The following is a 13916-nucleotide window of genomic DNA, read 5'->3' as shown; positions in this document are numbered from 1 at the left end:
TTTTCTTAGATTTTTTTTTTAAGCAGAAATAAGAATTTACTGTCGTTCTACCCAGTAGAACATACACAGATTATGAAAAGAGGATAAAGTGAAGTGGCTGCAGAAATGCCTTAAAACTGCATTTTTGCTAGTAGCTAGCAGGGGGCAACTCATCTGGTCCCAAAAAGTAATTGTCCAGTTGTATAGAAGGTTTTACAGTCGCATGATGTATATCTGTCTGCCATCTTGGACGTATGACAGTGTAGGATCTCCAGCCACATGGGCCTAGAGACTGATCGTGACCCCCTGATGGCGGAAAGCTAGGGAATAATTTATGTTTGCCAGTTGGCGAAGAACCACCTATGATTGCTTTGGTTGCTAGCATGTTGCAATAGTTTGCATGGAAGACACTGATTTGTCTGCAAACACTTGCCAACTACTCTTCAGGCAGTAGTGAAACTGAAAAGTGTGACACAAACCTTTGAAACATGTTTGCTGCAGTGCTGAGGCACTATTTTTAATGTGAAGGCAAACATTTCCCATTTCAGGTTTCTATTTTTTTGCTACTGCTCTGCTAGTGGTTAGCAAGTGTTTGCAAATAAGTCTGCATTTCTTATGCAAACTACAGGTGATCACAGAAATTTGCTAACAGCCAAAGCAATAAGATTGAGGTTTTTGGTGCTGCACCTAAGGTGCAACTAAGTTTACCTAGCAACATTTAAGGAAACCACTTGCCAAAGCGTTGGAGAATACATCATTTTTCCCCTGTAACTGTTGGTTGCAATGACGCCATGCAGGAAATCTCTATAAGAAAGCGCTCAAAAAATGTATTGATGTAATAATGAAATGATATTCTCAGTTGCTAGTAAATCATGGCTCTGCATACAAAAGAATACAAGGTTAAGCTATGTATGCTTTAGGGTGTGGCTACAAGATCACAGTGAACCTGCATTGTCCCCGGGCTTCTTAGTCAGAGTCACCCTGTGCTTGTCACACCCTCTTTTAAAAGGCCAAAATGGAGATGACAAAGGACTCATGTCGAAGCCTCAGACATACCGCATGAATGAAAATAGACTAGTTGCACAGCTGGGGCATAGCATGTAACATGGTGCATTTTTACAAAAATAAAATTGCAACAAATTCTCATAACAGTGATGGTTTGAAGGTGCTGGATATATTAGAAGTCGTGCATTGTAATGACACATATAAGTGCACAGACTGCTTCATTGTCTGATGCGCTCCACAGTGACCACAGTAGGAAAGCGAGGTAGAGAGATATCCCCTTCCTGTTTTTGTCACTCACAGCTGATCCTGTCATTCCCTCCTCCTCTCTGCTCCTCCTCTTTTCTCGCGGTCCACAGGATCTGGCCGGGCCCTCTGTTTTCAACAATGATGTTTTCTAGACTGAGTGATCAGACTCTGCCAAACCGCTCACTACCCCCTTCAAACTATTTTTTCCCCTCTGGATGTCATTGTCTGTCTGCTACTTTCTCTTTCTGGTACATCTGACTCTTTGGAGCATGAGCAGGGTATCCTGATTTTCAGAAATTTTTTTCTTTAAATGTCCTTTAAGATTATAGATTTTATTTTTCCCTATCAGCTGTAACTGGTTTTGTTTTTATAAGCAAGGCATATCTGTCTAGGCCCAGCAAGAATCCCCTAAGCAGACCTTATCGTGGCCTATATTGCCCCATTCTTCCAGCTCTGCAGGAATGTTGACTTTTCTACCAACATCCCAATGTGGAATTCTGATCTAATTCCCTGTGCGTACCGAACATAGCTCTAGGATTCAGAGGTGATGTATTTATGACCCGGACACTTAATGCCGCTTGTAGGAAAAATGCTCACATGAGAAATATGGCTTGGATTGGCAACACCTCTCTCAGACGTAAGGACTCAGTGCTTCGAGCCTGAGGCTATGTTTTGCTACTTAAATAATGCCATGCCAATTGTCAGCATGAATCAGAAAGACAACTGTCTAAACAGCCAATCCTCTATCCCCTCATTGTGTGGAGGACAGAGCTTCTACTTTTCTCAGCAAAATCAGGTCTTTGTATCCTAACTCAACCTTACAGGTGTGATGCAAACTTAAAACTGCAGAACAAGCTTTCTTTTCTTTACGTTCACACTGCTCCCTGCCAACAGTTGGAGATGACGTCTGTTTGAGAGGGTGACTCATGAATCTACTCTTAGTGCGGCACTGCTCTTGGAGGCAGGCCTAATGCTCTGGTCCAGTATTTGCGCATGTAATGGGGTTATTTGAAAGTACGGTGGCAGAGAGAGAGAGAGCCTATTCTCAGGTTTGACGATAGCAGCAGCAGCTCGTTGGGCCACAGCCTTGGCAGACTGGTGGAGGGGCCCACAGCCAGTGAAGGCCACCGGGATTAATTGTGCTATAGCTCATGGCAGCAGACAAGAAAATCTCATGCATCTGAGTACAAGCTGATCAATCAGGGCCTACCCACTGGAGACCTGAGGTCACACTGCAGGCTGATTAGAATGACACATGCAAATGACCACAAATGTGACAGTGATGTTTTGACAATTCAGATCCCAAATCCCTGTAGCCTTTTTTTTTTTTTTTTGCTACAGAACTGATGATATAGGGTCAGGGTACATCATTTGTGATTAATCTAATTTCCTTAATGGAATCACAACTTCAGAACGAGTTGCACGGGAGTTCTCCAGGGTTGTGCAATAAATATTTTCAGATTCCTTTTAATAATGCAGCTACTCTGTAGTTGTCACACATCCAACCAGTAGAGCATAATTTCATAGACTCACTTTGTTAAAAAAAAAAAAAAAAAAAAAAAAAGACTGATTATATGAATCAACAGAATCATTATCACAATTCTTTAGGTCAGATGTTTGAGTGCCACAGTAGATTTAGTCCATAGACTTTATATAATGGTATTGTCCTAATTACTCCCTTACTATTTGGATAATATCAATTACTAGTAAAAAAAAAAAACAACAACAACAAAAAAAAAAACCCCAATAATATTTGAATCCATCATGGCGTCACTCAATGGTTTTTGAAGTTCTGTTCCAAAACCTTGAGGGTGGCACTATGGCTGGCACAACCTTACTTTTAGAACCAGGACTGACAGCCACTTCTCGGTCCTTAATGTTTTGTAAATGTAAGCCACGATGAATTTTACACAGCAGAGATGTTTAATAAGTGTCCGGCACTTTAATGTAGACTCATCATTTACCCACCGAAGGTTGCCACTTGCGTGCTTTTGTCTTTGTTGTCCATGCTAGCAAACCGAGTGTAAAATCTGTTTGCATACATCATTTCTTACTTAGGAGACTCTTTTAATGTGTTCGTTTTTACCCCTCCTCATTTATTATTCCACTGGAATATTAACTGTGGTACTAATAGATGTCTTTTATATTACGATATGTGCTTAGCCGTGTCTCTATTGCAGGTACTTTTAGTTTTTGCCAAAGAGGATAGTCAGAGTAATGGCTTCTGCTGGGCATGCGAGAAGGCCAACTTCAGGTGCAGCATGGCGCGAACGCCGGAGTCGGCTCTTGAATGCTTCTTGGAGAAGCATCATGACCTCGTCATCATTGACCACAGACATTCCAGACACTTTGACGCTGAAGCACTATGCCGGTAAGCAAGCTCTCCCATCATCTGTTTCTTTGAGTGATGCGGTGTAGTGATCTGCAGCTTTGTTTTGTCCAGTATACCCGCACAGCTCTTTGCAGATGGTCAAGTATCTATTCCTCTTGCCATTTTTTTTTTTTTTTTTTTTTTTTAAAGCTGGATGTCATTTAGCATTATTGGTGATATGAACATTGATACTTTTAAGCTGAGCTATCAGTGATTGACCAGTCAGGAGTTGAGTTTGCATTCAAATATCACTACCTCGTAAACTGTGACCATTTGTTCGGGCCATTACTTTCTGAGCCACTGACTTATTGCTATTTTAGCTGTTTATACCCAGTTTCCACTAGCTTCACATCATTTACACCTTCTTTTTTTTTTATCAACTTTTTCCATTACTTTTTTGCAGACTGTTTAGACATGCTTTGTAAATTGTTTTTATGCACTCTAGATCATAGGACCTTAGAGCGAGATAAAGTTGTGCATATAAATTTACTTAATCACGCTGTGATTTTTGTTTTAACCAGCACAGCTGAAGTGAATTTGTTAGTGGCTGTCCTCTAAGGGCTGTGACTGACCAATTATGGAACTACTTTTCATGTGTTACAGTGCATTTGGTACAGCACTGGTGATTATGACTCTATGTGGGGGTAAATGGCCAGCTCACTTTGGGTTCCCCGGCTACCACTGCGTGCTACCTAGTGGAGTCATGTCACTGAGAAATGAGCAGTGACTGCCTATACCACTCTCTATCTTTAGCCTCTGCTCAAACCAAAAACACATTGACAAACATTCATTTGCCCTGCCCAGCGTGTATGTTAACCCTATTCATTTTGGCCGATCCATATGTTCGGTGTACACGGGAACTAAAGGGCCTTTATGACCACTGGCTGGGGAAAACCACAGGCGGATGAGTGGCCCTGTACACTGCATTCTTTCAGAGGCCTCTGCCCGCTCATAGAGCTCCACCAGTGGGCTCTGCCTGCCTGCGAGAATCGGAGCGTGAAAAACTGAAAAATACATTGATTTGATGCCATGGGCTTTTCCACCAGCCTGCTTACCAGCTAAAAGGCTCCCTCTGTTTACATTCAGGTCAATTAGAGCAGTAAACTCTTCAGAAAACACTGTGATAGTCGCCGTTGTGAAAAGGTATGTAATCTCTTTCTTCCTTTTCGTCACTGTTTGAAATGATTGAAAATGCTTGGCTTGGAGCAGGTCCGTGTAACCCTCTGATGTTCTTTAAACAACTGTTTGTCTTGTCGATGTTTCGGTGCTTACACGTGCTCTCCTTTTAAGGCCAGACAGAGAGGAAGCCTCTGTGATGCCACTGATCAATGCTGGCTTTAATAGGGTGAGTGACTCTGTCTTTAAATGTGTGTCTTCTACCAAATGCGTGCGTATTGATGTACTGATACGTTTTAATCTATCGGTATATAAGGCCGGAGTCCAGATTTGGACTGTGCATGAATTGCAAGTGGGATTTCTTTTTTTGCCTTTTACCTGTGTTGCTCTGACTCTCAGAGATATGTGGAAAATGCCAATATGATGGCCTGCTACAATGAGCTGCTACAGTTGGAGCATGGAGAGGTGCGGGCACAGTTCAAATTGAGGTGAGTCACGCCATATCAGTGTGATGTCCTGTGCTGTAGTGAAATACACAGTGCCCTTATTTAAATGCTCATGCACTGAGAGCAAGGCATCGGAAAGAACATGCTGAGTTTCAATCCCAGTTTTAACTCCTGCTACATTTTTCTTGAAAGTTGGTAAATGTTAAGCTACTTTTGCATTTCTTAACAATAATTCTGGTGCTGTTGTGTCTCTACACAAGGGCTGGCAATGCTATTTTCACAGCTCTAGAACAAAGCCAAGAGGCCATAGAGATCACTTCTGAAGATCAAGTTATTCAGGTGGGCTTTTGATAAACTTTTGCTTCTAGCTCAATTTTTGTCTCTCTCTCTCTTTTCCTGAACTTCCCTTCCGGTTTCTTCCTTTCACAATCTCTCCTGTTTAAGATCCTGTTTTCATTCCTGTCATCTGAATGACCCATAATACTATAGCCTGTGTTCTCATATTTACATATACAGTAGTATGTGTAGTATGTGCGAAGGTCTCGAGCTACCCCTCATTTGTTTATATTTTAATTCCAAGAATCCAGACTTTCTTGTATTTTTTTAAGTGCTCTTGAGCAGTAATTCTCCAGGGTTTTTGAAAGTTGTGGATACACATACTGGACAACTCAACATCTAAAAAATTGAAATTATGTCTATAGGAACTTTGTTACTTGCAGCCTGTTGCAAAAAATAGATAATTTGTTCCAGTTTCTTTAAATTAATCTATGAAAAATGCTAAAGATTACATCATTTGACAGACATATTATTTTTGCATTAACAGGGTGATTCCCAAAGACCTATAAACCAAAGATTTGGCTTACCTTGGCATGGTGTGCAGTGTTTCCTTAGAAAAATTGAGGAAACTCAATAAGTAGAGGAGAAAGAAAGAAGAAGGCCTAAAAGAAAAGGCTACAGCAGATGGACAGTATCTAAAGGTCATGTCCTTTAGAAAAGGCAAAGACGAAATCTATTTTTCAAGGGGGTAATAATAAGTCATAAATAAACATATTATAATTATGATTATAAAAGGCCATTCTTAAAGGAGGGAAATGGGAGGGGAAAAAATTAACCAAGAACTGGACTGAAAATCAGTGTTTATAGAGTGATCAATCAAATTATGACATCTTTGATTCAACGTCCGTATGGGTGGAGGATGTCAGGAGGTACAACAGTCTGTGACTACAGCCATTTCAGTCGGTGGTGTTGGGATTCTTGTTAGACTTGCTGGATTTTGTTCCACCGTACCATATCATCTGCCATGGTCTGTCACAGCGAATAATGACAATGATGCCAAACACACTACCAGTGTGGTAAAAGCATACCTGGAAAGAAAAACAGAATGGAGCGCTATCAGTCATGGATTGGTCTCCCAGATCTCAACATTGGATCCAAAGGGAGCCAACGTTCAAAGAAGAGCTTGGAATGTCCTTCAAGAAGCCTGTAGAACTATTTCTGAAGACTATTTAAAGAAATGTCAAGAAAGTTTGCCTAAGAGTTCAGATTGTGTTGAAGGATAAAAGGTGGTCATACCAAATATTGACTTTCAGCCTCATTAGAACTGTATAAACTCTGTTTTTCCCTTTATATACTGGTTTCCATGTATGTTTGCACAGGTTTCAATAAATTGCTCCACCTGTTTCACTTTTTCCTGGCAAAATATAAAGAAATTGGGGTTGCTCAAGACTTTTGTATCTTGTATCAGTAGAGGTAGTGGTCTTAACTCATGGTCCATCTTTTAAACAGCAGACAACAGTCTCTTGTTGCCTCTCCTTGACAGTATGTGAATCCTGCCTACGAGTCCATTATGGGCTACCAACAAGGCGAGCTAATAGGGAAGGAAATAATAGAAGTGCCTAAAAGTGAGAAGAATAAGCCTGATCTCCTTGAAACGATAAACTCCTGCATACGCAAAGGAAAGGTAAAGTGCATTTATCAAATCGTTTTATCGTTCGCATCTCACATTTCAGGTCATACACATTTTTTTTTAAAATGCAGTTTACTTCATCACAGACTTAATTTCATCAGACAATATGTGAGGAGCTTTTTTTCTGATTGGTTATACATATACAGTTTTGGCATGTCATGTGTGTGCTGTAAGTCTGCACCACCGGTCATCCAGCACCTCCGTTTCATGTGCATAAGAGCAGCGGTTGATGCCTGTGCTGTAATCTCACTACACAGAGAGCGAAGGTCAGTCGCAGACAGGCTAACAGCAGGAAGGGTCTTTTCAAGCTACTAAGGTAGTCTGTGGGGGGGTGACATGAAACAAGAGCACTGGACTCCAGGAGCGTGCCCCTTCCCCATTAAAGCAAGTGGCTGCCATCTGACATACACTGACCCACCTCCCCCCCTAATCTGCAGCACAAACACCAACCGAGCTCCACACCTATTTATCGGATGTTTTCAAGTCTTATATTTTCAGTTTTTGTGATAAATGGCTAAATAATTGGTCACATGATGTTTTCCAGGAATGGCAGGGGATCTACTATGCCAAAAAGAAGAATGGAGACAGCATTCAGCAAAATGTGAAGATCACACCTGTAATTGGGCAGGGAGGGTGAGTGGATGTTTTGGAAATCTTGCTCCTGTAGTCTGATTTAATGTAAATGACCTGTTCAGCAACAGAATGATTACACTGTAATGATCATTCAGTTTAGGTTTCTCTTTTGTGTTAATATGCTTTTGTCTTTCACAGAAAAATCAGACACTATGTGTCTATCAACAGGCCTTTAAATGATAATAATAAGGTGAGATGTGTTTCTAGTTGTTAATGAAGAATGATGTGAGCTTTTTGCTTTTCATCATGTTGCTTTTCCACTCTGTCCATGCAGACTGATAAATCCAGTGAACGTGTGCAGGCAGAGTCTCAGACAGGTGAGATGCATTAAATGCTGACCATATCCTCCGTTCAGTTAAAATTTGTGCCAGAAGTCACACAAGGTTCGATGATTTGACGGCCAAGCTGCTGGTCATTAGAAAGATCAACATACAGTGCTTTTTTTTTATTTTTATTTTTTTTATTTTATAAGAATACATGCATTTGGGAGTTTTGTGAAGTCAGACTTTGGAAATATTTTAGCAAATATATTGCACCATGCCAGCAAAAATTATTGCTTTCTATAATCACAACCCAAACTTTAAACCGTAGATTAACAGAGTGTGCAGTCCTGCTTTATCTAGCTGAGAAATATCTCACAAGGAATGATTGTTTACCTTGAAAAGGTCATTCATATTTTCACTTTCTCTCAACTGGACTATTGTTTCTCGTTGTATTGTGGACTGAAGTGTAAGGCCAATTCACAGCTGCAACCGATATCAAAATGCAGCAGCTTGACTTCTGACAGGCAAACAAAACGGGGATCATATCGTTCCTGTGCTGGCGTCACCAGCTCACTGCGAAAAATTGATTTTGAAAATCTTCCTTCTTGTCTGGGAAGCCTTACAGCTACAAGTAAAAGTTGGTGAACTCTTTCAGATTACTGGAAAGTGCAAGTGACATTTAGCATACAGACAAACGGGGGGAAAGTTCCTACTGTTGATAAATTCAAATAAAATTCAATGATAATTAATGAATCAAACAAACAAGAGGGTGTTATCCAAAAGCACTTTCTGTGTAGCTAAAACATGATGAGATCTTTTCCCCTGATAGACTACTGTTGATCTAAAACAGTTTACAACCCCATCAACAAGCTACACCATTTTCTTCATTGCCTTAAAAACACACACTTCTTTTTTCTGTTGTTATTTCAATTATATTTGCATGTTCGAAATAAAATTATATCTGATCTTTTTTAAAATGGATAAAAGTACAGATTTCTACATACTAAGAAATTTCTTCCTCTAGCCAAAGATCAGTCATATTCCTGCCACATCTCAATTTTGTCTGCCTGCAATAACTAATGAAAGGTGTTTTCTTCTCCCCAGACATACAATCCAGTAAGCACAAAGACCGGAGGAAAGGCTCTCTGGATGTAAGATCCACAACATCTCGAGGGAGCGATGGTGAGCGTGAAAGGAGACAGATGATGGAAACTCTGGGCGTTTCGTGTCAGCTTATGAAACATTCCCTATTGTCTGTTTACATCAATTGTTGATTGGATACACACACAAACACACTAATTAGAAAGTGGTTGGGGAAAACTGCTGCCTACCTAACTTGTGCTTGAACTACACAACTTTCAGTTTGCTGAAAATCAATGTGATTTTTTTTTTTTTTTTCTCTCTTCTTCTTCCAGGGAGCTCACAGCGAAGGCACTCGTCAATGGCTCGTATCCACTCCATGACTATAGAGGCTCCCATCACTAAGGTGGGTACATTTCCTTCCTCGTCCCTCTCAGCCTCCATCATATGATTAGCACTTTGTTTTGATGTTTTGGATCTCATGACTGAACTCTTGGATTATAGAAATTGCCATGACTGCCATGAGCACTTTTTGAAGAGCTACCAGCACTGAGTATAGAGGTCACACACACTATGTTAAGAGTAGACAAGCTGATAAAATACCAGATTTTATGCACAAGACACTAAAGCATGTTGGACGGGAATGACCTGCTGTTTTACTGGTTTATGCCGTTTGCAGGCTGGATAGTCGGAACAGAAAAAGTCCCCAGGGATGGGTCATATGACACACTGCTGTTCCTCTGCTGTATCATTTGACTGTGTAGTCAGTCCCTGTAGGCGTCATCCTCACCAGAATAAAGCACTGATAGAACTGCGGGTACTGTGTGTGTTTATATGTGTGTATAAGCGAATTAACTGGAACTTCTGTTCTTGCGCATGTTTGCTGACCTCGCCCATAGGTGCCCATTGCTAAAGCCGCCTCAGCCTTCTGAGTGGAAATGAAAATATCTCTGCTTTTGAGCTCCTATTTAAATACTATTTTACTTAAAGAAACATTTTGATATTGTACTGTTATTAGTTACTGAGCAGGAGCAGGTCATACAGACATATGAAAAAGAAAGTACAACCTTGACGTGTACTATGTATCAGGAGATAAAGAATTATCTGTTCCTCAGCAGGTTTTGAAATTTGGTAAACACAACCCCAGATGGAAAACAAAACGTGACATAGTAGACGGTAGCAGTATTTATTTAACAAAAACTAAGCCAAAATGCAGAAGGTTGCATGTGAAAAACAAAACAAAAGAAAACCTACATGCATGCTTACTTCTTACACAGGAAGATTGAAGTCCCAGTTTTGGCGGTTTACTGGTCTGGAGCATTCAGGTGTGCCAAAGATGAAAGACATCCGCAGTGATTGTAGAGAAGCAATTGTTGCTGCTGTGACGCTACATTGTGTATTATAGCTAGAGGAGTGCGCTGGTAATCTGCGAAACTGATGTTTGTTTGGTTTTTATTGTTGTTGTTTTATTTTTTACAGAGGATCCATTTACTTTTCACAAATAAACAAAATTTGTACATTTCCAAAGAGTCATCTAGCTGTATTTGTGACCCTTTTTTCTTTCCAGTTTACACGTGTGTATTTCTGAAACTACAAGGGACAGAGCCTTTTTTAGTCTGGCCCCAGAGGCTTTCAAATGGCCCAAATAAAGTGATGCTAGTTTAATTTGCATTGTTTGAAACACACTTTTATTGGAGAATTTATGATTATTTTGAAATAATTTCTTTATTTTATTTGTACTTGGTTCAACGTACATGTCATTAATAATCATCATGTTTACAGGGGGACTTTTTACCTCTCCTCCTGTATATACTACATCATAATAATAATAATAATAATAATATTAATAATAATAATAATACTTATAATATTTCATTACACAGGTAATCAACATCATTAATGCAGCACAGGAAAGCAGTCCTATGCCTGTTGCTGAGGCCTTGGATCGGGTACTGGAGATCCTAAGGACCACTGAGCTCTACTCTCCACAGCTGGGAACCAAGGATGAAGATCCCCACACAAATGACCTTGTAGGCGGGCTGATGACGGTAAGTCGCAGATCCTTTAAGAAGTTTGAAACAACCTGTTTCCTCCATCTGCCAATGAATCAGTTCCTATACGACGACTCTTGAATAGCCAGGAAGCCTGCACTATGAATGCCCACGATGTGGTAACGTAAAAGCAAGCATTTTGGGAACGTCCTTGAATGTGGCCCTCGTATTTTTGCAAATATATCAATTCGTATTTTGGGAGACGATAAGAGAGCGGGAGGCAAAAAGCGACTCACAGACAGCAATGGTGAAGAACAGAAGTAGAAAGAGTGCCAAGTTGGCAGTCTTGGCAACAACCCCAGAGGAAGTGTTAGATTGTCCTTTGTGCTCCTGTAGGCTGGAGAGGAAAGCCCACCCCACCCTTTCTTTCTCCCCCCGCTCCCTCCCTCTCTCTCTCTCTCTCGCTGCACACATGAACCTTTTCCTCTCGACTCCACAGGCCTGGAAACATCCTGTTCTTTGGATCCGATGAATAAGCATGGCTTTACTTATATATGTCCACTGCGGAAACACAAAAGCATAGAAGCGTTGGTCCTTCGCCAGAAAGATTTATTCTGCATAGGTGATAAAGCTAATGGAATCCAAAAACCATGAGGTGTCTGTGATTAGAAGATTATTTATACACAATCGTACTGGTTTATGAGGTGCCTAGCTGAATTTGTGCTTTGCTGAAATGATAGGTGTCCAGTTTGTTACGGTGAACGGGATGCTGGCTCTGAACTTAAACCGCCCAGTGAACATTAAGAGAGGAGCTGTCATTTTTCTGGGTGAAGAAGTCTTAAAATAGCCAGCATGTAGCAGAGGCAACGCCACCATGAGACAATGCGGGGGTCAAAGATGAGCCAGTCTCCTCTTCCTTTTTCACTTGTGAAGTAAACATTTCACTGTGTGACACACACCCATGGACTCACCAACACCCAGTAGATATATCTAGCATGAGAATGACTAGATGATAGAAGTCTGTAATTTTCATTGCTGGCGAGTTGGAGAAAGAACTTGAAAGTTGATGTTCATAATGTTATAGGTGAATTCTATTGTTTTTTTTAATTATTATTTTCCATCAATGTGTCGATCGTGCCTTTGTCGGCCATGCTGACTTTGGCTGACTTGTGAAATTTGAAATATAGTTGAGCAGAGACAGGAGACCAACTATCTGCTACAAAGTGATGGGCAACAGGTGAACGGCTTTATATGTAGATAGGGCTCAAGGTGCTATGGCGACTCAGGCTTTGCTTTGAGTTGCATGGCTGTCCTGTTAACGAGCAGGGAAAGCCAGCTGATCCGCATTGTGTCCAAAATGTCATGGCGGTCCATTCAAGAGCTATTTATAATATTTGTAAATTACCTTTCAAATTCTTAACACATAGTGTGTTCAGCACAGCTGGTACAAATCACAGTCCTAGCAGAGCCGGATCATTACGCTTCTCACCACATGTTTGATTATTTGGGTGATGAAGTGTTACCCCACTGATAAGCTCCATTTGCTATCACAGCATGCATCAATGCCCAGAGGAAGACAAATGTCATGATGAAATCATTCGATTATCTGACCTGCGAACATAACTTATCACAGTGTTATTTCTGACTCGGTCAGTTCAGAAATATGTTTCTCTTTTGACTGCGTATTGGTGTCATTAATAAGCTCAATTTGGCCATGTCATCCCTCTTTGTGCGAGTGGGGAAAGTGGTGCGAACTGTCGGCTTAACGTGGCCTTTAAAACATTGTGTCACCGCAGCACAGATGGAAGAACACTCATAAAGGCAGGAACAACAGGTCTATTTCTACATTTGTCATTTTTTCTTCTTTCTTTTTTGCACTTCCTTAAAGAGCTGTTCAGACCAATCCAAAATCCAACCACCTGCTTCTTATTTAAATCACATTAAACGCAGGTGATAACTGACGTTCATCTTTTGAACATGCGTTACTGGGACTGCTGTTTTGGTTTAATGATTTATTGGCTCTTTAACTACCAAATTAAAATGACTCATAGGTTGTGTGTAGATAATATTACATAATTTAATTTTTTTTATTTTATTTATATTTACTATTGGCATGGAGATTCCTCCTGACTTGTGGCTCATTCATATGTCATTCATGCTGTTTTGTGAGTTGCTAAAAACATCTGTGATGGCTGAATCCAGATGTTCAGGCTGAACTGGCACAGATCTCTTTAAAGTCCAAGCTGGTGTGTGTGTGTGTGTGTGTGTGTGTGTGTGTGTGTGTGTGTGTGCAGTGTGTGTGTGTTCCAAATGGCTTAATTTTCCAAAGATAACTTTTATATAACATCTAATGCAAGCGTAAACTCAGAGCATCCTAAGAGTTTCACTCTCCAGATAATTTTGACAGTACGCCGCAGGATTTATTATAGAGGTGATGCTGGTGCTCCTGACAATGAGCTGAAGTCTTCGTGTTGCGCTTTGAAGAAAGCTAAAGGATGGATTTATTCATTCTGTGCATTTCTCTCCACCTGCAATCCCTAAAGCTCTTTGTTTCTGGTCTACAGGATGGTTTACGCAGGTTGTCAGGAAATGAATACATCTTTTCCACCAAACGTGAGTTTACAAAATGCATAATGCAATTGTGACACAGAGTACAGATTTTTCATTACATTTTCTTTCCAGCTTGGGTGTATATTATATATTTTTGTACATTTTGTGTATTTTGTATCTTATATTGTTCAACTGCCTGAATCTTTAAAAAAAAACAAAAAACATCCTAGTTCCCTTCTTCCCTTTCCTCTTCATTTGAATTCCTCCTTT

General features: G+C 40.4%; 1 protein-coding gene across 1 annotated transcript in view; it reads left to right on the top strand.

The window, feature by feature from the left end:
* pde8a (phosphodiesterase 8A) overlaps window positions 1-13916 on the top strand; it is a 49162-nt gene that overhangs the window by 26552 nt on the left and 8694 nt on the right. The window contains exons 3-15 of the mRNA XM_040011419.1: window positions 3411-3601; window positions 4688-4744; window positions 4892-4946; window positions 5117-5205; window positions 5424-5502; window positions 6983-7123; window positions 7674-7762; window positions 7901-7952; window positions 8037-8079; window positions 9130-9207; window positions 9441-9511; window positions 10989-11153; window positions 13661-13709. Of these exons, the coding sequence (XP_039867353.1) occupies window positions 3411-3601; window positions 4688-4744; window positions 4892-4946; window positions 5117-5205; window positions 5424-5502; window positions 6983-7123; window positions 7674-7762; window positions 7901-7952; window positions 8037-8079; window positions 9130-9207; window positions 9441-9511; window positions 10989-11153; window positions 13661-13709 (1159 nt within the window). The remainder of the gene's footprint in view (window positions 1-3410; window positions 3602-4687; window positions 4745-4891; window positions 4947-5116; window positions 5206-5423; window positions 5503-6982; window positions 7124-7673; window positions 7763-7900; window positions 7953-8036; window positions 8080-9129; window positions 9208-9440; window positions 9512-10988; window positions 11154-13660; window positions 13710-13916) is intronic.

Source organism: Simochromis diagramma, unplaced genomic scaffold (genome assembly GCF_900408965.1).
Source record: "Simochromis diagramma unplaced genomic scaffold, fSimDia1.1 OVJJ01000603.1, whole genome shotgun sequence".
Classification (NCBI taxonomy): domain Eukaryota; kingdom Metazoa; phylum Chordata; class Actinopteri; order Cichliformes; family Cichlidae; genus Simochromis; species Simochromis diagramma.
The sequence above is the reverse complement of the archived record's forward strand: the minus strand, read 5'-3'. Positions and strand labels throughout refer to the sequence as shown.